The sequence below is a fragment of the Schistocerca serialis genome, chromosome 7, assembly GCF_023864345.2.
Source record: "Schistocerca serialis cubense isolate TAMUIC-IGC-003099 chromosome 7, iqSchSeri2.2, whole genome shotgun sequence".
NCBI classification, from domain to species: domain Eukaryota; kingdom Metazoa; phylum Arthropoda; class Insecta; order Orthoptera; family Acrididae; genus Schistocerca; species Schistocerca serialis.
Genome location: NC_064644.1, coordinates 488,173,006 through 488,198,851, shown reverse-complemented (window position 1 = coordinate 488,198,851; position 25,846 = coordinate 488,173,006). Strand labels below are relative to the sequence as shown.

Genomic DNA, 25,846 nt, shown 5'->3' with positions numbered 1-25,846 from the left:
CACATACAGGAGGGGGAACACAGGGACTCCCCTCATGGAGTGGACGTCCACAGTCACCACAGAGAGGGTCCTGAGAACAGCGAGAAGACATGTGGCCAAAACGCAAGCACTTAAAACACCGCACAGGAGGTGGGATGTACAGCTTCACATCACAGCGATAGACCATAATCTTAACTTTCTCAGGAAGGGTATCCCCTTCAAAGGCCAGGATAAAGGCACCAGTATCAATACGATTATCTTTAGGATCGTTCTGAACACGCCGAACAAAGTGAACAATCCGCCGTCCGAGATTGTCCCGAAGTTCCTCATCAGTTTGAAGGATGAGGTCCCTGTGAAAAATCACACCTTGTACCATATTTAGAGACTGGTGAGGGGTAATGGACACAGGAATTGTGCCAAGATGGGTACAGGCACGAAGGGCCGCAGAGCTGAAGCGGTTTTTATCAGCAACGAACCCGACCGCATCTTGCTCAGGAGTCCACTTCGCCGAACTTGTCTTCAATGTATTCCACAAAGAATAAAGGTTTGACACTGGTGAAAGTATCTCCCATCAGTCCTGGTGCAAACTAGATAACGGGGGAAAGGTTTTGTCCCTAGACGATGGGCCTGACCCTCTTCCCAGGGGGTAGCCATGGAAGGGAAGGCCGAAGGGGCAAGAGAAGCAGCGCTTGAGGAATCAGTACCACGCAGAGAGACGGCCGCAGAAGAACGGCCAGAGTTTTGGACCTGTATGCGTTTCATCTGCATAGCGTCCGCCCTGATACCACCCACTCCGATCAGGGGCTCTCCTCACAGGCGCCACCCAGCCACAGCAAGGGCCGTCTGGCACGGCGGCCATTGCCGGGAGTTCCGATGCAACCACTCCAAGGCATGCATGAGGTGGTCACAGCTCAGGTATCAGAAGTGTGATCCCTGTGTGTTCAGGGGGCTCAACCAAAAGGGTACATAGCGACCCCACCACATGGACTGGCTACCGTGCTGGCTATGCACCCTAGCATCAAACGACGACGTGAAAGAAAGGGTGGAATGTACTAGGAGGGCGCACGTCGGAGACACTAGGTAAGGCGCTCTTCCCCAAATGGCTCACACTACGGAGGAGAAATTTTGTAATGGAGGTCAAACCCCAGAGGGGGACCAAGGAATGCCAAAAGGAGGAGACGATAACGCAACAAAGCCGGAGTGTAAAACCAACACAACCATGAGGATAGCGGGAGCCAACATAAGCAAGGACACCAATAGAGGGAGAGGAGAGGGCGAGGGGAAAGGAGCATGGAGGGGAAAGGAGGGGAAGGGAAAGGAAATGCAGCCCGGGAGAGAAAGAAGGCTGCAATGGCTCGGGGCCCCGTACTCGCCACGCACGTATTCACAAAAGAGCTGCGGACTCCCTGAGGGGACGTTTCTTCGGGAGAAACGCTGGCGGGTAATTTGAAGAGCTCGAAATCTCAGCAAAGTGCTGACCCAATGAGTTAGAAATTGCGACGGGGTCCGCTAATGTATCATGCGCGACAGTGAGCACAGAGACCGGGGAGAAACTAGGCACGCCTGAGAACCGTCGAAGCCGACTCCAAACTTCCGAGGAGGGAGTGAAGGTGTTAAATGAGCTAATAAAAGAATTTCCAGCTTGCCTTCTTGCTATCGCGGATGACACGACGGCATCGCACACGGAACTGCTTATAGCGGATACAGTTGGCCAAAGTAGGATGGTGGAGGAAAACGCGACGAGCACGGCGCCGCTCATGTCTTGCGTCACGGCATGCCTCGTTCCACCAAGGAACTGGGGGGCGCCGGGGCAATTCGGAGGTGCGTAGTATTGAACGTTCCGCAGCTGTAAGAATAACGTCTGTAATATGTGTGACCTCATCGTCGACGCTGGGAAAGTGATGGTCATCGAATGATGCTAGAGACGAAAAAAGTGTCCCATCGGCTTGGGCAAACTTCCAGTGTCGCGGGCGCATATATGGCAGTTGAGGCTGCAGTCTAAGGACACATGGAAAGTGGTCACTCGAGTGTGTATCATCAAGGGCGAACCATTCGAAGTGCCGAGCTAGCGGAACAGTACCGACCGCAAGGGCCAAATGAGATAAATTTGTCGTGGAGGCAGACAAAAATGTAGGGACCCCAGTGTTGAGGCAAACTAGATCCGCTTGGTGGAAGACGTCTAGCAATAGTGAGCCACGTGGACAAGGATGTGGAGATCCCCAAAGCAGGTGGTGGGCATTGAAGTCCCCAACCAGTAAATAGGGGGAAGCTGACCAAGAAGATGAAGGAGATCAGCTCGTGCCATTGGTGTGGACGATGGAATGTATACAGTACAAAGAGAGAACGTGTATCCAGAAAGGGAAAGACGGTCGGCGACAGCTTGGAAGGAAGTGTTTAAGTGGATTGGGTGATAATGGAGAGTATCATGAGTCCTCCATGAGCGGGAGTGCCTTCAACAGAGGGGAGATCATATCGGACAGACTGAAATTGAGAGAGAACAAAGCGGTCATGGGGACGCAGCTTTGTTTCCTGAAGACAGAAGATGACCGGCGAGTAGGATCGTAAGAGGATCGACAATTCATCCTAATTGGCTCGAATGCCGCAGATACTCCAGTGGATAATGGACATAGGGTGAACAGAAAATGGAGGAATGTGACCAAGGTTGCTGTCAACTAAACGACTGCTCAGAGCTTGCGACCGACAGCATGGAATGGCATTCAGCCGAAGGCAGAAGATCCTGATCCATAGGTTGTTCAGAAGCAGCTCCTGCCACCAGCAATCGGCGCGTTGATCGGCTGCCAGCAGTGCGCCTCGGCGACACAGAAGATGGCCGAGGGCGATTTCCGCCAGGTGGTGCTGTAGATGGGACACGCCTTGGCGGAGAAGGAGATGAACTGGGTTTCTTTGTAGCCTTCTTGGAAATATGATGTTTAGATGAAGGAGGAACCGACGGTTGTGAAGTTGGGGTATGTAAAAAATCTTCACGAGTATGCTCTTTTTTTTTGAAGTCTTGGTGTCTGACTTTTGGGCTAGAGATTTAGCAGAACCCGATGAAGGGTGAGCCAGAGAGTGAGCAGGCGAAAGTGGTGAGGTTGAACGGGCGATCTTTGCGCTGGCCGATCTGACGACCGTGGCACTAAAGGTGAGGTCGCAAGTCTGCGTGGCCGCCTCCTTTGTTGGCCGAGGAGAAGCAAGGACAGTGCTGTATTTTCCTGTCTGAGGCACAGTGGGCTGTCGACTGGCGAATAATTTTCGAGCAGCAAAGGTCGACACCTTTTCCTTCACTCTGATTTCCTGGATGAGCTTTTCGTCCGTAAAAATGGGGCAATCTCAAGAGGAAGCAGCGTGGTCACCCATACAGTTGATGCAGCGAGGGGATGGATGTGGACAAGCACCCTCATGGGCATCCTTGCCACACGTAACACATTTGGCCGGATTGGAACAGGACTGGCTGGTGTGATTGAACCGCTGACACCGATAGCAACACATAGGGTTTGGGACGTAAGGGCGAACGAAAATTATCTCATAGCCTGCTTTGATTTTCGATGGGAGTTGAACTTTGTCAAATGTCAAGAAGACAGTGCGGGTTGGAATGATGTTCGTGTCAACCCTTTTCATAACTATGAACAGCCGTTACGCCATGGTCAGACAGGCAGTGCTGAATTTCTTCGTCAGAAAATCCATCGAGGGAGCGTGTATAAACGACTCCATGCGAGGAATTTAAAGTGCGGTGCGCTTCAACCCGGACAGGGAAGGTGTGGAGCAGTGAAGTACGCAGCAATTTTTGTGCCTGGAGGGCACTGACTGTTTCTAACAACAGGGTGCCATTCTGTAATCTGGAACAAGACTTTACAGGACCTGCAATTGCGTCGACACCTTTCTGAATAATGAAAGTGTTTACCATGGAGAAGTCGTGACCTTCGTCAGACCGAGAAACAACAAGGAACTGTGGCAACGATGGAAGAACTGTCTGTGGCTGAGACTCAGTGAACTTACGCTTGTGAGCAGACATAGTGGAAGATGAGGAAACCATTGCGGAAGAATCCCCCATGATTACCGGCGTCTCCGATGGCACGCTCCTCCCTTGTGGGGGCCCTCTCTGAGGGCACTCCCGCCTTAGGTGATTGTTCACATCTCAGGTCACACCTCCCGACAAACGGACAGAGGAACCAATCGGCACTTTCGGAAGGTATCCGCTCAGGTAATCACCCCTCCCTGGGCCTGGCCGTTACCAGGGGGTACGTACGTGTCCTACCTGTCTACCCGGGGCGGGGAATTACGTGTTACCCCGTCACCGGCTACGAACAAAAATGCGTGGGTCGGCCTTCAAAGACGCACAAGGAGGAAGAAAGAGAAAGGGAAAGGAAAGAGGAGAGGTCTCAAACGCCGCAGCGGAGAAAAGGGTAGAGAGAAGAGGTAAGGAAAAGAGAAGGACAAAGGAAGGATGAAGACATACAAACAGAGAAGGCGAAGAATGCAGTACATTTACGAGCGTCCGTCTCCGGACATAGGCACAAACCATACTCCCAGAGGCGGAGAAAGGGAAGGAAAGAGCCAGAGGTGAGGGGAGGAGGGGCGAAGATGGGGGAGAGGGAAGGATGCGGAAAAGGAAGGTATGCAGCCCGGAAAGGAAGGAGGGCCACATTAGCTCGGGGTCCCGTGCTCGCTACGCACGTATCCACAAAAGCGTTGTGGACCCCCTGGGGGGCCAGCCACTCTGCAACACATTAAAACCTCTACCCTAAAAGCAATAGGGTGGAGACAGATGGACGAAGGGCGTGCTCAAACTTAGATCAAACGATAAATCCCTACCTCACGAAGAGAACGGAAAACTAAAGCTGCTATTGAAGCATTGTCACCTAACACAGAAGGTAGGGTGTTGGGAAATTTAAAAGTCCGCTGCAGAGTGGCTAAAAGTGGGCAGTCCAGCAAGAGGTGGACAATCGTCATCTGTGAGTCACAGTGACACCAAGGTGGGTCCTCAGAGACTGAGGAGGTAACTATATGTTAGCCATGTATGGCCAATGCAGAGCCGGCAGAGGACAACTGATTCCCTGTGAGAGGACCCCACAGAAGACTTCGACACATTCCTAGTCTCCTTAATGACACACAGTTTGCTGTGTGTACTGTTAAGTCATTCCGCTTCCTAAAGCTGAAAAACCCTGCAGTTTAAGACAGAATGCAGCTCAGTTTCGGAGATGCCCATCTACAGAAGCAGTTTCCGCATAGCCTCTTTGGCCAGCCTGCCAGCAAGTTCCTGGGGGCCACACAAACACCACTAAACAACAGGATCGTTCCAGGGCATAGATGGGCTCCTGGATGGATGCTACCAAAGGATGGCAAGAGTAGCACAGGTCAATAACTTGTAGGCTGCTCAAGGAGTCAGTACACAGGAGAAATGACTCACCAGGACTCGAGTGGGTGTGCTCAAGTGCAAGAGATATGGCTCCCAGCTATGCAGTGGAAACACTGCAGCCATCTGGAAAGGAGTGCTGTTCAATATGTCCTCCGTGAAGATACGCAAAGCCTACATAACCATCAGCAATCGAGCCAGGGGTGTAAACCACTTCATGGCCCCAGTACACGTCAAGAATCAGAGGAAGTGGTATCAGAGAGCTGCAGGTTTAACAGAGTCCTTAGGGCCATACGAAAGTTCCAGAAGAATCTGCGGCCTATGTGTACACCATGGAGGTGTACGTGAATGGACCTTGAGGAGAGGTAACAGGACGGACTCCAGTTCGGACACAAGGAACCGGACGCAAAGCGCAATCATAAGCCCTGGCCTGAGCCGCTGATGCAGGAGATGAACCGTGGTGGTTGGGAAAAGGAGACTAATTCGTATGCGCAGGAGAACTACGAATGTGTGCAACATAACTGGCGAGCACTTGTGCACACCTAACCCTCAGTGGAGGGACCCCGGCCTCCACCAGGATGCCGGGGGAGTGACGTGACAGGAAGATGGGGAACTGGTCACTACCACACAGGTCACCTGTGTTATCCAGTGGATAGATGGGAGATGGCCAGGACTGCAAAACGAGAGATCAATGGTCGAGTATGTGCCATGTGCCACACTGAAATGTGTGGGAGCACCTGTATTTAAGAGGCCGAGGTCGAGTTGTGACAGTAAATTTTCGACCTCCCTACCTTGGCCAGTAAGCATGGCACCACCCCACAAGGGGTTATGTGCATTAAAATCTCCCAAAAGTAGGAAAGGTTTAGGGAGTTGATCAATCAGTGCAGCCCATATGTTCAAGGGTACTGCACCATCTGTAGGAAGATATAAATTGCAGACAGTTATTTCCTTCGTCGTCCTTATCCTGACAGCCACAGCTTAAAGAGGGGTTTGAAGGTGCACAGGTTCACTACATACTGAGTTCAGGACAGAGGTGCAAACTCCACCTGACATACTATTATAGTCGCTACAGTTCCTGTAGTACCCCTTACAGCCACAGAGAGCAGCAGTCCACATTGCCAGGAAGCAGGTTTCCTGGAGAGCAATGAGAAAGCTTGTGTAAAGCTTAACAGTTGCCATAGTTCAGCCAGGTGGTGGAAAACACTGCCACAATTCCACTGGAGGATTACGTGATCACAAGACTGGGAACATATAAAACAATGAGGCATTCTACACCTCTGGGCCACCTGCAGCCACTAGATGAGTACCTGTGTGATTGACATCCATTGTGTCTGAGGGCAAAGCGAGATCTAGGTTCTCAGCAGACGCCAGAATCTCCACCTTATCCTCAGACATAGAGCTTGTAGGTAGTGGTGATGTGGGTCCACCGCAGTGCCTTTGTTCTTGGCGGTCCTTTTCTTTTTAGGTTTCTGTCACTGCTCCTTACATTTGTCCGGCTGGGAGGGCTTCACTGATTCAGTCTCAGGGACTGAGGAGGACCGTGAAGCCCTACAACCAGTTACCTGTGGTTGCTTCAGCCACTCACGGGTCTCAACTTTGCCACTGGTAGGAACCTGGAAAGGGAGTGACCCAAGGGATCCATTCCTGACAAGAGGAGCTGAGGAAGACTTACACTTCTCCAGCTGAGAAGTGGGGACTGACATCCTCGATGGTTGGGGTGGGGAGGGCAGAGGGGGGGGGGGGGGGGGGGGGTGCGCTACTGACGTAGCCTCTCATTTTCTATTACCCTCAGTGTAGGTCAGTCAGTCCAGGGTCTTGTATTCCATTATTTTTCTTTCTTTCTGGAGAATCCTGCAGTCTGGCAAGCAAGGAAAATGGTGCTCTCCACAGTTGACACAGATGGGAGGTGGGGCACATGGAGTATTGGGATTTGATGGGCATCCGCAATCTCGACGTGTGATGCTGGGAGTACAGCGGGAAGACATTTGGCCAAACTTCCAGCACTTAAAGCACCGCATTGGGGGAGGGATATATGGCTTTATGTCCCAGAGGTAGACAATCAGCTTGACCTTCTCAGATAATGGGTCACCCTCAAAGGCCAAGATAAAGGCACCTGTGGCAACCTGATTATCCCTCTGACCACGGTGGACGCAATGGACGAAATGGACACCTCACCACTCTAAATTGGAGTGCAGCTCATTCTCAGACTGCCAAAGAAGGTCCCTGTGAAATATGATACCCTGGACCATATTTAAGCTCTTATGGGATGGGATGGAAACTAACATCCCACAGCTTGTCACAGGCGAGTAGTGCCTGTGACTGGGCAGAGGATGCCATTTTGATCAAGACCGACACTGACATTTTGGACAGCAAGAGATGACGTACTACACTTCATGGCTTGTCATCCACCCTGATGCCACCCACTCCAACCAGGGGCCCTCCCCCCAGGTGCCATCCAGCCACAGCAAAGGCCATCTGGCAGGATGGCCATTGCCGGGAGTCCCGATGCCCCAGGTAGATAGGCAACTCCTTGGCATATGCGGGGAGTTAACAGTGCAGGCATCAGCAAAGTGCTCCCTGTTCGGTCAGGGTGTTACAGCTATCAGGGTACATGGCGGCCCCACCACAGCGGACTGGCTACAGTGCTGTATATCAGGCGCTAATGGGCATGAAGTCCTTTATCGTCAACAGCACAGACAGAAATACTGCACAGAGAATGGAGGAAAACGCACCCAGGAGGGTGACCTCGCCCAACAGCTGGAGAATGAGCAGAAGTGCAGATACACATTGAAGAAGGATGCGAGAGGTCTCAGCACACGGACACTGCGCACCAGGGAAGGCGCCCTTCTCCAATTGGCTCGCTCTTTGGGAAAATTTTGAAAAATGAAGGTCAAACCCTGCAGGGGACCATCCCATGAAGGCTGAAATGTGTGAGACTCCTTTTAGTGGCCTCTTACGGCAGGCAGAAATACCTTAGGCCTATTCTAACCTCCATACCCGCAGGAGGGGAATTGTTTATAAAACCTGTTCAACCTGAAGTGGAAGCTCTCCTTTTCAGGGAATGTGTAACTATATGGTACTAATCAAGAGGAAAAAAAAAAAAAAAAAAAAATCAAGATTTTATGGATTGGCATTTTTAGATAAATTTTTTCATAACTTATAAAAAGTTCAGAACACTATAATAAAAGAACTGACAGGTAAGTCCAATTGGATGATTTCTTTGTAATCATAAAGCAATTATCTTTCACATAAAAAACCAACAAAATATGTAGACCCGTTCCAGACATACAGCATTTTAAAATTTTTTCCAAAATTCGCATCTTCAAAATGGTATGCACAGTGTTGTCTTTGGAGGCTGTATCTTTTTTTTTTTGAGAAAACAAAAAAAATTGTATTCCTTACTTAGTCCATTTTAACATATGCAAATTCAATAACATCCGACACTATGAAGGTGAGATTTTTTAGCCTGGATTGTCTTGATGATAAAAAACATCAGCTTCAAGAAACAAGACAGCCATTAAATCAGTAGATACAGGTGGCATGGACAGTATGAAATGGTTACCAACTGTCATACATCAACAAACTGAAGGAAATGTGAGATGCGAAAATCATTCCCAGTGAATTTTTAGATAGGAATCTCAGGTTACTAGCAGCTGCAAACTACATGGTCCAGTCACATTAATATGAATATATGTCAAAAGCCCGAATAACCACCTTTCTGCAGCAGACATACAGGAAGACCCAATGAGGTTTTGGAAAGAACTGACCATAATGCCTCCACCAGCCTGAGCCATACAATGATCGTTGCAGAACGTACATGCAAAAGGCCATCTGTCCCACGGAGAATAAAACTTTTATAATCTGTCACCACTCAGTAAATGTCACCCATACACAGCAGTCTTTCAGCCCTGTCATTTGTAGCCCGTGATGCACCAGTCGCCTCAGTGTTGGCTTTGGATAGCACCATTCTGCCGTGCATGGTATAGTTTATCCACAGCAGCATGAAAACAGTTTACAGACTTAACCCTTTTGGAATGCTTCTACCCTTGCCCTGAGCAACAGATATTGTGACTTTTATGAGTTCCTAACCAGGAGTGAATTTTATATCATCTGTGTCCTTTAATAGTTTAGTTTCTTGAGTTTCCGCATATAAACTTAATATCCAATAGCCACAGTTCTCACATTTTTGTTTGCATCACAAAATAATCTAATTTTGTGACATTTTACACGTTCTTAATCAGGGGCAAATTATTTAGTTTCACCTGAGAGCTTCGGTAGTTATGTTTTTGAATCTCTGCATATTAATCTAATTTATTACACACAGTTCCTGCATTTTCGCCAGGGTCTACAGTAGAGTTGCACAGCACGTACCAATAGTCCATTTATCTGCATAGTTTAGTTTTCCATGGTCTTTAGTATGGACAGGGACTGCGATTGTGTGCGGATGCAAGCTGAGTTCGTGACACTTTGCTCTCAGCTTCAGGCTGTGATTGTTTCGGTTACACAGCTTGAGCCTGCAGTGGACGTGCACCACTGTTGTAGGCCGGCTGTGGGGATCCAACGGATGTCCAGCACAGCCGAGTCCTTCAATTGGTCCTCACCAGTGGCCAGCCCAGTTATAGCTCGCACTGAGGTTGACGCCTCATCTGTAGTCGAGGAGGAGGTCACCGCGGGGTGCAGTAGGCAGCGAAAGACTTCCCAGGCGGCCGCATGTGAGGCCTCCCTGGTTTGTCTGACAAATAGGTCCAACATGCTGTCTGTGGCTGACACTGTCACTGAGCCAGATGCTGTTGCCTCTCCTGTTTCAGAGGAAGCCTCTCAGTTTGCAAGATCAGGACAATCTCAGAAGGTGAGATTATTGATAGTTGGGAGCTCCAACATTAGGCACTTGATGGGGTCCCTTAGGGACAAGGTTGCCAAGAAGGGAAAGAAAACCAATGTGTACTCCGTGTGCATACCAGGTGGAGTCATTCCAGATGCGGAACAGGTCCTTCTGGATGCCATGAAGAGCACAGGGTGCAGCCAACTGTAGGTGGTTGCTCACATCGGTACCAATGATGTGTGTCACTTTGGAGCAGAAGAGATTCTCTCTGGTTTCCAGCAGCTAACGGAAGTTGTAAAGGCTGCCAGTCTTGCTTGCAAGATGAAACCAGAGCTAACCATTTGCAGTATAGTCGACAGGACCGATTGTGGACCTTTGGTACATAGAGCCCAGTGGAGGGTCTGAATCAGAGGCTCAGACAGTTCTGCGACTGTAAGGGCTGCAGATTCCACAACTTGTGCCAAAGTGTGGTTGGGTTTCGGGTTCCACTGAATAGATCAGGTGTCCGCTACACACAAGAGGCAGCTACACAGGTAGCAGGGGCTGTATGGAATGGACTGGGCTGTTTTTAAGGTTAGAGGGCCTTGGGAAAACACAAAAAAGGCTTCCCACAAAGGGTGCATGCCACACACAGGAAGAACATAGACACAGGAACCACTGGTATAACATTTGTAAATTATGGCAGTTGTGTTGGGAAAGTACCAGAGCTCCAAGCGCTAATAGAAAGCACTGATGTTCAAATCATTATAGGCCCTGAAAGCTGTCTAAAGGCGGAAATAACCTCAGCCAAAATTTTTACAAAGAACCTAACTGTGTTCCAAAAGGACGGGCTAAAAACTGTTGGTGGTGGCATGTTTGTTGTTGTCAGAAGTAGTTTATCTTGTTGCGAAACTGAAGTAGATAGACCCTGTGAGTTGGTATAGGCCGAGGTCATTGTTGGCAACTGGAATAAAATAATAACTGGATCCTTTTATCAACCTCCCAATTCAGAAGATTCAGTTGCTGAAAGATTCAAAGAAAACTTGAGTTTGATTTCAAACACCTACCTGACTCATACGATTATAGTTGGTGATGACTTTAATTTACCCTCAATATGTTGGCTCTGAAAATTATTTTGAGCAGTTAGTTCATGAGCCCATGCAAATATTAAACAGTTGTGAAAACACACTTGACCTCTTAGCAAAAATAATCCTGAGTTAATAACAAGCGTTAAAGCAGATACAGGGGTTAGTGAACACAGAGTTGTTGTAGCGAGACTGAATACTGTAACCCTCAAGTCATCCAAAAATAAAAAAGAAACATACCTATTCAAAAAAGCAGATAAAAATTCACTTGATGCCTTCCTGAGAGAGAATCTCCACTCCTCCCAAATTAATTATATAAGTGTAGACCAGATGTGGCTTGAATTCAAAGAAATAGTATTGGCAGCAATTGAGAGATTTATACAAAATAAGTTAACAAATGGCGGAGCTGATCCCCCTTGGTACACAAAATGGGTTAGCACACTGTTGCAGAAACAACTAAACAAACATGCCAAATTTAAACAGACACAAAATCCTCAAGATCGGTGATCTTTTACAGAAGCTCGAAATTTAGCGTAGACTTCAATGCAAGATGCTTATAACAGTTTCCACAACGAAACTGTCTTGAAACCTGGCAGAAAATCCAAAGAGATTCTGGTCGTATATGAAGCATGTTAGCGGCAAGAAACAATGCCTTCTCTGCGCGATAGCAATAGAGATACTAGCACAGGCAGTGTTGCCAAAGCGTAGTTACTAAACACAGCCTTCCAAAATGCCTTCACAAAAGAGACACTTAAGTACATACTCCAGTATTCGAATCAAGAACAGCTGCCAACATGAGTAACATAGAAGTAAATATTCTCAGAGTAGTGAAGCAACTTAAATCACCTAATAAAAGCAAGCCTTCTGGTCCAGACTGTATGCCAATTAGGTTCCTTTCAGAGTACACTGATGCATTATCACTCACTCGACGAAAGATCCGTACCCAAAGACTAGAAAGTTGCACAAGTCACACCAATATTCAAGAAAGGTAGGAGTAATCCACTTAATTACAGGCCCATATCGTTAACATCAATATGCAGCAGGATTTTGGAACATATATTGTGTTCTAACATTATGAATTACCTCTAAGAAAACTGTCTATTGACACACAGTCAACACGGGTTTAGAAAACACCATTCTTGTGAAACCCAACTAGCTCTTTATTCTTGAAGTGTTGAGTGCTACTGACAAGGGGTTTCAGATACATTCTGTATTTCTGGTTTTTCCGGAAGGCTTTCGACACTGTGCCACACGAGCAGCTTGTAGTGTAATAGTGTGCTTGTGGAATATTGCCTCAGTTATGTGACTGGATTTGCAATTTCCTGTCAGGGAGGTCACAGTTTGAAGTAATTGACGGAAAGTCATTGCATGAAACAAATGATTTCTGGCGTTCCCCAAGGTAGTATTACAGGCCCTTTGCTGTTCCTTATCTATATGAACGATTTGGGAGAACATCCAAGCAGCCATCTTAGGTTGTTTGTAGATGACACTTATTTATTGACTAATAAAGTCCTCAGAAGATCAAAACAAATTGCAAAACAATTTAGAAAAGATATCTGAATGCTGCAAAAATTGGCAGTTGACCCTAAACAACGAAAAGTGTTGAGGTCATCCACACGACTGCTACAAGGAATTTGTAAAACTTTGTTTACATGACAATCAGTCAAATATGACGGCCATAAATAACTAAGTACCTACGAATTACAGTCACAAACAACTTAAATTGGAAGTAACACACAGAAAATGTTGCAGGGAAGACTAGGTTAAAGACTGTGTTTTATTGGCAGGACACTTAGAAAATGTAACAGACCTACTGAGGAGACTGCCCACACTACACTTGTCCGTCCTCCCTTAGAATACAGACGTGCGGTGTGGGATCCTTACCAGATAGGACTGACTGAGTACATCAAGTATTATCACAAAATATGGGGGAGAGTTATCACTGAAATGAGACAGGATTTGGGCTGGACCATCATTAAAAGAAAGGTGTTTTTCATTGTGACGGAATCTTCTCACGAAATTCCAATCACCAAATTTCTCCTCCAAAAGTGGAAATATTTTGTTGACACCGACCTACATAGGGAGAAATGATCACCATGATAAAATAAGGGAAACCAGAGCTTGTACGGAAAAATTAGGTGTTCATTCTTTTCACGCGCTATATGAGATTGGAATAATAGAAAATTGTGAAGGTGGTTTGATGAACCCTCTGCCAGGCACTTAAATGTGATTTGCAGAGTATCCATGTAGAGGTAGATGACTGCACTGTTTCTCTCCTCCTCCCCTCCCCCTCCCGAAACTTTATATACCCTGCACTGCTAGTGATGCCACTTGCTATCAGTGACTTGTTATTGCATGTTGACATCGAACATAGGCAATGGTCACAATGAGACTGGACCACGTATAAGGTTGCACACCAAGCACGCCAAGTATTGTTACAGTGACACCTCGACGCACAAAGCGTAGACAACTTCATACTCTCAATACATGTATGACACCAAGTTTTTGGCAATCAGGTCGCACTGCTGTAAAAAAACTTGTCATATCATTTCCCAACACAGCCCATTACGAATAACTTAATTTTTCGGCGTATTCTTTTTTTTAAGGCTATTACGTTTTGGTCCATAAACATACAATGCAAATCATATCTCACATAAACAGGGACATTTAACAACTCCACCCCCCTCTACAATAAATCAAAATATCTGCCAACACATCACTCTCTTCCAACAACACAAACATTCACCACATGAGTTTGCCACTTAATACAACAGGCCATCCACAAACATGACGCAGTTCAAAAACACAGCACCACAGTGACGTCAACACTTATCACAGGTCAAATCAAAGGGGGAATCAGACACTGTCTCTCCACCCAAATTCTAGAGTATGGCAACAAACCAATTTGTAGCATAGATGGAAATACTTTTTGGTCACTACTGGTATTCACTCCACATTTAAGTTGTGGATTTATAATTTCAGTGCAAATAGTGCATCTCTAATTACGAGCATAATTCCTTAGTGTCACAAAATGGTCCACATCCAATGCATGTTTGTTAAAAAATAGCTGAAACTGCCATACAAATTAGCTACATCTGATTATGAGTACATAACGAAAATCGTGAAGCATTTACATATAACATAATAAAACCAACTACGAAAAAAACTGGAGTAGGGTGGAGGTAATTCATGGCTTAGCAATTGCACAACGGTAACAAGGACACGAGATTTGCCAAGCAGATGATACCGAACTGGAATAAAAATTTTTCAGAATGAGATGCGTCATATCCACCGAGGATATCTGAAGGAATAAACTTGTGACTGCCGAAAGCATGTAAGAACTTAATCGCTCCCCGAAAACGTCCTTCTGAGCCAGCATAATGGGGAACATTTTATGTCCGACGAGAGAATGGTGGAAGAGGGAATCGACAGTGCAGTTTACGAAGGTACTATCCCATTACTTGCCAAAATGTTTCAATTATACCACGGAAAACAAATCTGGATGACCGGAAGAGTTTCCACGATCCTGCCGACTAAAGCTAATCCAGAACAATATGCCACATTGTCCGGTAAAACTGTTCAGCGTGTAATTTGTGGCCCGAATAAAACACTTTTAAAAGTATTGCTTAACCTGGGATCAGATGAAACGTTACATCGCTTGACGATTCTTTTGCATTAACACTATTTGGGCCGCAAACACGTGTCGTTCTCAAACCCACTCTGCCGCATGCCGGTACGTAATATACTCATCTCTCTTCATCCACTTCTACGGAATGTACTGATTTTTTTTTAAAGTATTATTTTATCATAGTTTCCGTAGTCTCTTCTCGCTAGCTAAGCATGTGTATCTTTTGACATCAATTTGAGCAATACCCGATTCCATGAGGTGCGTTACCCGAAAATTATAGTCAGAAAGTATTCAGAAGTGAAACTTTATTGGATGTGGTACTTTAAACTCTAAAATCGAATTAAAGTAGGATACACGCCACCACCACCAATTTTACACAGTAACTTCAGCGTACATCACTACACAGCCACATGGAGAGGCCATTAACCACCAGTAATTAACTAAATTAAACAAATCTACGAACACTGAGCACTTACCCCAAAACATTGTCTTCTAAATTGTATTACTTGCGCGAAGTTTAAAAAAATAGGCGGATAGCTTGTTAATCAGCTACCTTAATCAACACGGCAACAATACTTCACAACCACCTCACGTTACACAAATGGCTTTCCCTAGTCGTATACAAAGATCTTGGCGCGCTGAATATACCAGTGAATATAAAGCATAGATATAAACACTTTTAGACTAATGCGTTGTCCGTGGAAACGGAGGCTCCTATGGGTAGTACAACTAGATTTTGTAGACCTATTTGCCGGTACTTCTTCTGGCTTGTTGGTTATAGAAACATTTCAAAATTCATTCTGGAAATCCGGTTCTAGCTGCCGGTTTCCTACTTCCACAACCGATTTTCTCTCCCATGCAAAAGCACAACCGTTATTGAAAGTTGCGTGGGTGGTCAAATTACGTTGTGTTTTTAAACATTTTCGACAATATGATCGGAGTAACTTTTTCTACATTGAAGGAGAAGTGGAATTACTAGACTGAGCATGAAGTTGTCTAAACTTTTAACATTTAATTAAAGAGAAATAGTGACTGCACTGACTAAATCAGAAACTGGAACAGCCGTTTTCCAGACACCATATTTGACTGGGTTAGCAAGTTCGCTTCAGGCCTTGAAACAATGATGTACCGTCGGGAGTCTAGTAGGGCAGATGCCCCAGCGCAAAAACCTTAAGAGCGCAAAGAATTTTATGATACAATTTTTATCATAAATATGATATTTCAGGGCTTCTATATACTCTGTGTCCTTGTAATTGTAATTGACGTTTTATGTCCATGTTCTTTCAACAATTAATATCTTAAATGCTCAGTCGTAAGAGTGCGGGTTGTCCCCACCTTCAAAGCTCGAGTCTGGCCATCCTGATTTAGGTTTTCCCTAAATCGCTTCAGGCGAATAACAGGATGGTGAAAGGTCACGGTCGACATTCTTCCCCATTCTTTCCTGGGCCAGTGGGACAGGTGACTTCACTGTTTGGTCTCCTCCACCCTCAAAAGTTGTCTTGAGATCTCAGATCTATTGGAGTGGCTCAGTTTCACTTATGGTGCATGCACAAACCAAGTGCTGTTATTTGCTTCATGACTCCATTGTCTCCCTGTAGCCTTTAGATACAATGCGCAGGTAAATAATGTTTCTATATTATGGAATGGTGCATATGAAAATTTATTCATTGATAAATTGTATTTTGAATTGTGGGAACAGGAGCTTTCTAATAGCCAGTGCTTGACAATAAATAAGCTGCTGTTCACAAAAAAGTTTTAGTTAATTTCCCATAGGGAACAGTAGCTACTTAGAAGGGCACAGGAGTTGCTGCAAGCAAGTTTATTGCTTGTAGGTTATTAGTTTTTGCAAATAATGATCATAATTTTGTATTTGTCGATTGAACTGCCTGTTAAAAGACAAACTTCTTTTAAAAATTTAATGTACATTGGAAAAATAATCTAAAGAAACAAGTTATGGTAGTGTAAGTATCCCAACCAGTGTCCCCAGTAACAGTGATTTCTGGCTAGCTACAGGACTTGTTATGTACAGGGTTATTTGAAAAGTCTGTTCAAACTACTTGCGTGTTTGGGGTAAACCTTTTTTATTTTTCAGCATAGTCTCCTTTTAGACTTATAAACTTCGCCCAATGCTGTTCTAATTTGTTGATCCCTTCCAAATAATAGGAATTGTCCAAGTCTGCAAAACAGCTATTGGTTGCTGCAATCACCTCCTCGTTTCAATTAAATCTTTTCCCCGCCAGCCATTTCTTCAACTTGGGGGACAAATAGTAGTCTGAGGGAGCCAAATCTGGAGAATAGGGGGATGTGAAACAAGTTGGAATCCTATTTCCATTAATTTTTCGACCACAACTGCTGAGGTGTGTGCTGGTGCATTGTCGTGATGGAAAAGGACTTTTTTGTGATCCAAATGGTGGCGTTTTTCTTACACTTCGCTTTTCAAACGGTCCAATAACGATGCATAATATGCACCTGTAATAGTTTTACCCTTTTCCAGATAGGCTATGAGGATTATCCCATGTGAATCCCAAAAGACACTCTCCATTACCTTTCTGGCCGAAGGAATGGTCTTTGCCTTTTTTGGTGCAGATCCTCCCTTGGTAACCCATTGTTTAGATTGTTGTTTTGTATCAGGAGTACAGTAAAGTATCCATGTTTCATCCACAGTGATGAAACGATGCTTAAAGTCCTGCAGATTCTACCTAAACAGCTGCAAACTATCCTTGCAACACTTCACATGATACCGTTTTTGGTCAAGCGTGAGCAATTGCGGAACCCATCTTGTAGATAGCTTTCTCATGTCCAAATGTTTATGCAAAATATTATGTACCCATTCATTCGAATGCCCACAGCACTAGCAATCTCATCCACCTTAACTCTTCTGTCATCCATCACCATATCATGGATTTTATCAGAGATTTCTGGAGTCGTAACCGCCACAATGCGTCCAGAAAGGTTCAGCATCACTTGTGCACATATGACATCTCCGAAAATTTTGAAACCATTTATAAACTGTTCTAATCGAAGGTGCAGAATCATTGTAATATTTGTGAAGCTTCTCTTTAGTCTCCTGAGGCGTTCTGCCTTTCATAAAGTAATGTTTAATCACCACGCGAAACTATTTTCGTCCATTTTTTGACAATCATTCGACTTCCTTGATTCACACAAACGTCAAACCAACGAGTTAAAATTTCATAGAGTGGCTATAGGTCCACCATGTTTGAAGCAAATTGAAGTTCTGTCCGCCATGTTTTCTTTAGTCAAGGCATTCGTCTGCTGTGTCCCGCCCCTTGTAACTGCCTTTGACTTACTTGAAATAGCCCCTACTAGCTTTATTTTTTCTAAAACAAGCAATAGACAGCAGTGATTTCAGTGTACACTGACAGCAAAAAGGGATGTTTTTGTCAAAATATGCCTAAACTTTTTGGTGTAGATAACACTACAAGACAACTCAAATAAGTCTGTCCAACGTTACTTGTTGCCCATAAATTAATGAAATTAGAGCAGGTACCACCAGAATATTACGGTGAAACTCCTAAACACGCTGTGGTTAACTATTAGAAACAGTAACGGGCGCAGAAATGCGATATTTTTGTCGCTATTTCGAAGTAAACAGTCAAAGCCTCAAAAACCAGTACACTGTGAACGAGAATATTATTTGAAATATGTGTTACAAGTAGTTAACACAAGCATAGTAATTCAATAATAATAATAATCTACAAGAAAAGTAAAATAATTTATTTACATCTAATTTTTACAATTTTTTAACTGACATTCGTATTTTTTCGGTCTTTTCACTGACCTTTAAATAAAATAAGCTTCGTGTATAGTTGTCTCACAACTTTACCTCTCTGCTCAGATGATTTTGATTTGCATAAGTGATTTATTCGACATACAAAAAAATGTTTGAGCAGCAGTTTTATCAATTTAACATAATGGGTTTCTTCACCAAATTCAGTTTCTGTAAAAAGATGTTCATTGTTTATAAATAAGGAGCCTCTTACCAATTGCAACACTTCTGTCTGGAACCTCAACAAAACGTTTTTCTGACATTTCAGGATTATGTCCTCATTATTTCTGAAAACCTTCTCAGCAACATTACAAAGTTTAACAACATCATTAGCTGGATTGATTAAACTGGTTTTCACATCTTTCACTGCAATCAATCCAGTTCTTTTAGCCTCAATACAAGCAAAAATACCTTCTAAGCAGTCAGTACAGTTAATTTTATTAGTCACCTGTCTCACTATACACAGCCTCTTATTTTTTCCCCATCCCAAACAAGGTCCTTCTTAATAGCCATCTCATCAAACATCAATGTTGCAAAAATTTGGGTTGTGCTATTCTCAACTTCAGAGGCAATTTTAGTGAAACCATCCTCAGTAAAAACCTGGATGGCCACCCACTGACATTGCCCAACGGCGAAGCGTTCTTGGGTGGGGTAATTTCACAAATTTTCGTGAGTAACTGTATGCCTTGGCAGAATAAAAGTGTAGGGTCAGGGCAAATTTCCTTATTTGCTGAGAATAATGGCATACTTTAGCAATGCACTGAAGTTCCAATAGCTCCTTCAACAAACCAACTACATGTTCACTGTTTAACATATCAGAAACTGAACTACATAGCCTTCTTCTCAAACCAGCAACTAAAGTCTGTAACTGCACTATTCTTCTTTTGTGTCGTACACTAAGTTGCTTCATTTGCTTTATCCACTTCTTTAGTCGCACATTCTCTACTTGTACTCTGTTATATTGTGTTTTCAACTCCTTAGGGCTTGGTAGACAGTAATTGTGGTCAGCAGAAACAGATGTGGGTCCGACAGGCACTGAAAGAATGCATTTACATCATAAGTTTAAAACAGAGTTACACCATAAGATTATAATAGAAAGTATGTAATTCAAAGTAATACGAACACCGAGTAAAATTAAATTATTGACTTACTTTGTGCTAATGATGTCACCGTAACAGCACTATCTTGCAAATTGTCGAAAGATCGCTTTCTGGGTTGTGGTCGTAATACTTTATCTTGCTTTTGTAAATGTGATGGAAAGTTAAAGATAGTAGGTACTGCTTTTGACAAAAGGCGCCTCTGGACATTTGTGTGGTACATATATTTCTCTTCAAAATGAGCTGAACAGAGGTAACTGGCTGTAGTAGGAAACCAGTTTTCTCACTTCATATTTATAACCCATCTTTTTGTAATTACCTTATCTTTTAAAGGAAATCTGTAATCAACGATAAATAAATTACTTTCCTGCATTTGTCTTAAGCATAATTACAGTTCCAATGCAAATGACTCTTTAATAAACATTAAAAAACGTGTGTCGTATTTCGGTACTAATATACTTACTTATAATATGAAATATTTGTTGTTTTATCGCTGCGATTTGTGCGGTTGAACGCTGAACACACTGCAGGCATGTTGACTTTATATTTTGTAACAAAAAAGTCAACTATAAAAGTTAAATATTGCAGTAATATCACAACAGCTGACACACTTCCAACACAAACAACCAACGAGTTAAAATTTCATAGAGTGGCTATAGGTCCGCCATGTTTGAAGCAAATTGAAGTTCTGGCCGCCATGTTTTCTTTAGTCAAGGCATTCGTCTGCTGTGTCCCGCCCCCTTGTAACTGCGTTTGACTTACTTGAAATAGCCCATACTAGCTTTATTTTTTCTAAAACAAGCAATAGACAGCAGTGATTTCAGTGTACACTGACAGCAAAAAGGGATGTTTTTGTCGAAATATGGCTAAACTTTTCGATGTAGATAACACTACAAGACAACTCAAATAAGTCTGTCCATCCACTATAACGTTACTTGTTGCCCATAAATTAATGCAATTAGAGCAGGTACCACCAGAATATTATGGTGAAAGTTCTAAACATGCTGTGGTTAACTATTAGAAACAGTAAAGGGCGCAGAAATGCGATATTTTTGTCGCTCTTTCAAAGTAAACAGTCAAAGCCTCAAAAACCAGTACACTGTGAACGAGAATTTATTTGAAATATGTGTTACAAGTAGTTAACACAAGCATAGTAATTCAATAACAAAGTCGAAGCGTTCTTGGGTGGGGTAATTTCACAAATTTTCGTAAGTAGCTGTATGCCTTGGCAGAATAAAAGTGTAGGGTCAGGGCAAATTTCCTTATTTGCTGAGAATAATGGCATACTTTAGCACTGCACTGAAGTTCAAATAGCTCCTTCAACAAACCAACTACATGTTCACTGTTTAACATATCAGAAACTGAACTACATAGCCTTCTTCTCAAACCAGCAACTAAAGTCTGTAACTGCACTATTCTTCTTTTGTGTCGTACACTAAGTTGCTTCATTTGCATTATCCGCTTCTTTAGTCGCACATTCTCTGCTTGTACTCTGTTATATTGTGTTTTCAACTTCTTAGGGCTTGGTAGACAGAAACTGTGGTCAGCAGAAACAGATGTGGGTCCAACAGGCACTGAAAGAATGTAGTTACATCATAAGTTTATAACAGAGTTACACCATAAGATTATAATAGACAGTATGTAATTCAAAGTAATAAGAACACGGAGTAAAATTAAATTTTTGACTTACTTTGTGCTAATGATGTCACTGTAATAGCACTATCTTGCAAATTGTCGAAAGATCGCTTTCTGGGTTGTGGTCGTAATACTTTATCTTGCTTTTGTAAATGTGGTGGAAAGTTAAAGATAGTAGGTACCGGTTTTGACAAAAGGCGCCTCTGGACATTTGTGTGGTACATATATTTCTCTTCAAAATGAGCTGAACAGAGATAACTGGCTGTAGTAGGAAACCAGTTTTCTCGCTTCATATTTATAACCCATCTTTTTGTAATTTCCTTATCTGTAATCAACGATAACTAAATTACTTCCTGCATTTGTCTTAAGCATAATTACAGTTCCAATGCAAATGACTTTAATAAATATCAAAAAAACGTGTGTCGTATATCGGTACTAATATACTTACTTATAATATGAAATATTTGTTGTTTTATCGCTGCGATTTGTGCAGCTGAACGCTGAACACACTGCAGGCATGTTGACTTTATATTTTGTAACAAAAAAGTCAACTAGAAAAGTTAAATATTGCAGTAATATCACAACAGCTGACACACTTCCAACACAAACAACAGTAACGCTTTCCTAATGTTTTGACTAAGGAGAACATGGCGGCCGAGTTAGCGTTGGTTGCCGATAGGAGCGCTGTAACTAGTATCTCAGCCACTCTATGAAATTTTAACTCGTTGCAAACAACAGTAACGCTTTCCTAATGTTTTGACTAAGGAGAACATGGCGGCCAAGTTAGCGTTGGTTGCCGCTAGGAGCGCTGTAACTAGTATCTCAGCCACTCTATGAAATTTTAACTCGTTGCGTCAAACACAAAGAAATAGACCAATATGGCTGAAACTTGGTGTGCGTTCTTTTCAAAGATGCTACTAACTAATCATGACCTCGATACACGCCGGTGGTGCCATCTCTAGAACTTTGCACGGACTTTTCAAACGGCCCTCGTATGTCCTGTCCTGTTCGCTGTTCCTTTCCTGACTTGTACATATCGCCAGTAATTGTAGCCACAGTCGCCTTCTTGCCTTCTGGAGTGCCATTAAGTTGACTAAAATGCTTCTACACAGGTACACAGTGGCTGTGTTTATTTATTAGTTGTTTATATACAGTTTTTGCAATTATTTAATATTTTCTCTGAATTTATCTCATCCACAATACCTTTAAGTAATGGATTTGGTGCTGGTTGCAGGAAATAGCGAAATGCAGGACAGGGAAAGCTTGCTGAAGTAGCTGGAAGTCTTGACAGATTTGTTGAGAGAACTGCTGATATTACCTGTTCGGTTCATAAAAAGCTATCCACTCTGTACAGTAGAAGCAGAGACAACTTTGTCTGAAATTGTTTCAATGTCTCTGCAGAAAATCGCTCTCTGTGTACATATTGAATTGCATGTTTTCACTGATATCAGTTACGCACCAGAAAATGAAAGTGAGCTTTTGAAAAATGAATCTGTTGATGGACAAATGTGTGAACTACTGAATAAAAATGCATTTTTCCGCTCATAATACTAGAAGAACATTAAGGGTTGGTTTTGTATCAAGTTAGGAAATGGAGAGAGAGTTTTAAGGAAATGGCTGTTGTATTCCTCGGTTAAATGACTTGTGCAATCGTTTCTTTGCAAACTCTTTTTAAGAAAGAAGTTATTTTGTACAGCCACTTGGTTTTAAAACATTGAAAAAGCTTAGCTCCAGAGTATTACACCATGAAAAAGGTTATGGTGAATTATTATAAAACTGAAAAGAGCTTCAAATGCGACTACAGAAATGTCAAACAGTCATGATGGGGTTCAGTTAGAAGTGATAACTGTGAAAACTTCCTCAAAACTTTCAAGCTACTTGCCAGGTATATCCACTTGCAAATCATCATTTTCACAAAGTTCAGCAAAGTCTTATCTTGTTCCACGAAGGCAAAGCGAACTACTTGGTGATCACATCAGAAGAGACATATTTAAGTAAATTTTTAAGGCTAAGTATTGCTATATCACGTTTATAGTACACTATCCATATCACGTACCCACCAAACGTCAAGTAATTCTTTATATACATACTGTAGGTTCAGAAGGCACAGGAGAGGTATCCTTTATTGATTACATTCTATTACATGGGAGATCAGTTAATGAACTTACAGAAACAATTTGTGACAAGTTGCAAGGAGACGGTCTAAACCTGGGGTACTGCTATCGACAACGGTATAATAAAGATGGAACCGTGGCTGGATACATTAGTGGTATTCAGAGATGTATTCTGAATACAAATCCTAAAGCATTGTTTGTACCATATAACGATTATTCGATCTTGTTCGAGTAAATGCAGCAACTGTTCTAACAAAATTGGTGACTTTTTTGGCTCTGTGCAAAATATGTACACATTTTTCACAGGCTCTACACATAGGTGTGGTATTCTTAAACAGCATGTACCAATTAATGTGAGACTATTCTGTGACACAAGATGGAGGTCAAAGTACGAATCTGATATGGCTTACTGATCGTACTGAAAACATAATAGCAGCCTTGGAAGTCCTGAGGGATATATCAAAAGAAATCCTAGGAAACAAAGGAGATGCAGACAATTTGTTGGTTTGCATGATGACTTATCCTTTCTTTGCATCCATTTATTTTTAGAGCCTAGTGCTTACTGAAGTGAATGATACTCAGATACACCTAAAATGAAAAGGACTTTCGTGTTCAAAAGCAGAAATCACTGACTGTTTAGCGAGCAAAAGTGCGATTCTGTAATTCTTTGGTCACAAAAGCAGCTGTAAGAGCTATGGAGAAGTGCAAAATATTTGATATTTCAACAAAAAGAACAACTGGAGGGTAAAGGAAAAATGGCTCTGAGCACTATGGGACTTAACTTCTAAGGTCATCAGTCCCCTAGAACTTAGAACTACTTAAACCTAACTAACCTAAGGACATCACAAACATCCATGCCCGAGGCAGGATTCGAACCTGCGACTGTAGCAGTCACGCGGTTCCGGACTGAGCGCCTAGAACCGCTAGACCACTGCGGCCGCCGTGAAGGAAAATGTCTGTTGAGAGAAGTATAGACTCTAGCTTAAATTTAATACAGGAAACTGTTTGGCAACCATTTGAGGCGATAAATAAGCTAACATCATAATTATACAAAAAAACGCCCATTACAAACGAATAAACTGGGTGGTTGTAATTAAAGTGCAGCCACTCATGAATGTCCAGTGTGGGCTGTAATTATCATATGGCAGAGAAACTTGGCAGATATTCTAATGCAGAGCTGATTAATGTGAAAAAAATTAGTTACAATTTTGGCCACCATGTGCAAACATGACACTGTGAATGCAAGGAAGATGTATAGAAATATTTCGATATGTAATGGAGTAGGAAATGGATGTGGATAAAAAAGGTGTTGATTTTATTATTAACCACTGCTTACATAATTTGTTCAGTTGAGCACCAGAATCGTCAACAAGATGCTACATCCATAAAACGACATGATCGACTGTTGCTCACAGCAGTTCTGGTGGAATTTGAGGAACGTGTTCCTGTATACTGGCCTTCAGGTCACATAGAGACTGAATCCATACCTGGTAAGATATCCTCAGAAACAAAAGTCACACGAATTCAGGTCTTGCAGGTCATATGTATGGAAAACCTCTGGAGGTAACACGTTCGTGGAAGGCTGCATTAAGCAGATCTTTCACTGGGTGAGCAACATGAAGTATTGCACATCTCACCGGAGAGCTGTGGTTTCCACACAGTTGCACTCTTCCAAAGGAGGAATCATATGCTGTACAAGCAGATCTCAATAATGTGCAGATATCTCGTTACACCTAAGAGGCCTTCAGGATGCACTGTATTCAAAGAAGAACGGACTGAGAATAAAAGTGCTTGTGAGTCTACACCACACAGTCACTTGTGGGAATTGCAGTGGCTCTTGGTACACAACACACGCTATAACAGTACCCCAAATTAGGCAGTTCTGTGTATTCACTCCACCCTGTATTGTAAAATGTGCCACATCACACCATAGAATATTGGCTAGCCACATGTCATCAATTTTGTTCTGTGCTAGAAACTGAAGAGCAAATTCAGAGCATTGCTACCAATAGTGAGATTTCAGTTGCAGCATCATCGGGGTCTTGTATGGGTACCATTAAAACAGACTGCAATAATTTCCGTACTGTCGACCATGGGATGGGCAATTTTCGTGACACTGCATGAGCATTTGTGCTACCTAGGGTGCGTGATGCATGACCAGTTACAGCAACAGCAACCTCGTCATTAATTTCCACTGGGATAGGACACCTTCCTCTTCCAGGTTTCACATCAAGCTCACAGTTCACTCACTTCATGGCTTGCCAGATGACAGAGTTGATGTCATACCATCATACAGTTAGTGTACAGCGCCAGATTAGCACCTGGAGGCCAAAACTGAAACCAAATTTTTTCCAGCATAAATCAGTT

The 25,846-nt window shown here is 43.2% G+C and overlaps 1 protein-coding gene across 1 annotated transcript in view; it reads right to left on the bottom strand.

Moving 5' to 3' along the window:
* Nucleotides 1-15,479, bottom strand: part of LOC126412242 (46 kDa FK506-binding nuclear protein) — an 84,268-nt gene extending 68,789 nt beyond the window's left edge. The window contains exon 1 of the mRNA XM_050081734.1: nucleotides 15,323-15,479. Within this exon, the coding sequence (XP_049937691.1) occupies nucleotides 15,323-15,332 (10 nt within the window). The 5' untranslated portion in view covers nucleotides 15,333-15,479. The remainder of the gene's footprint in view (nucleotides 1-15,322) is intronic.
* Nucleotides 15,480-25,846: the final 10,367 nt, after the last annotated feature.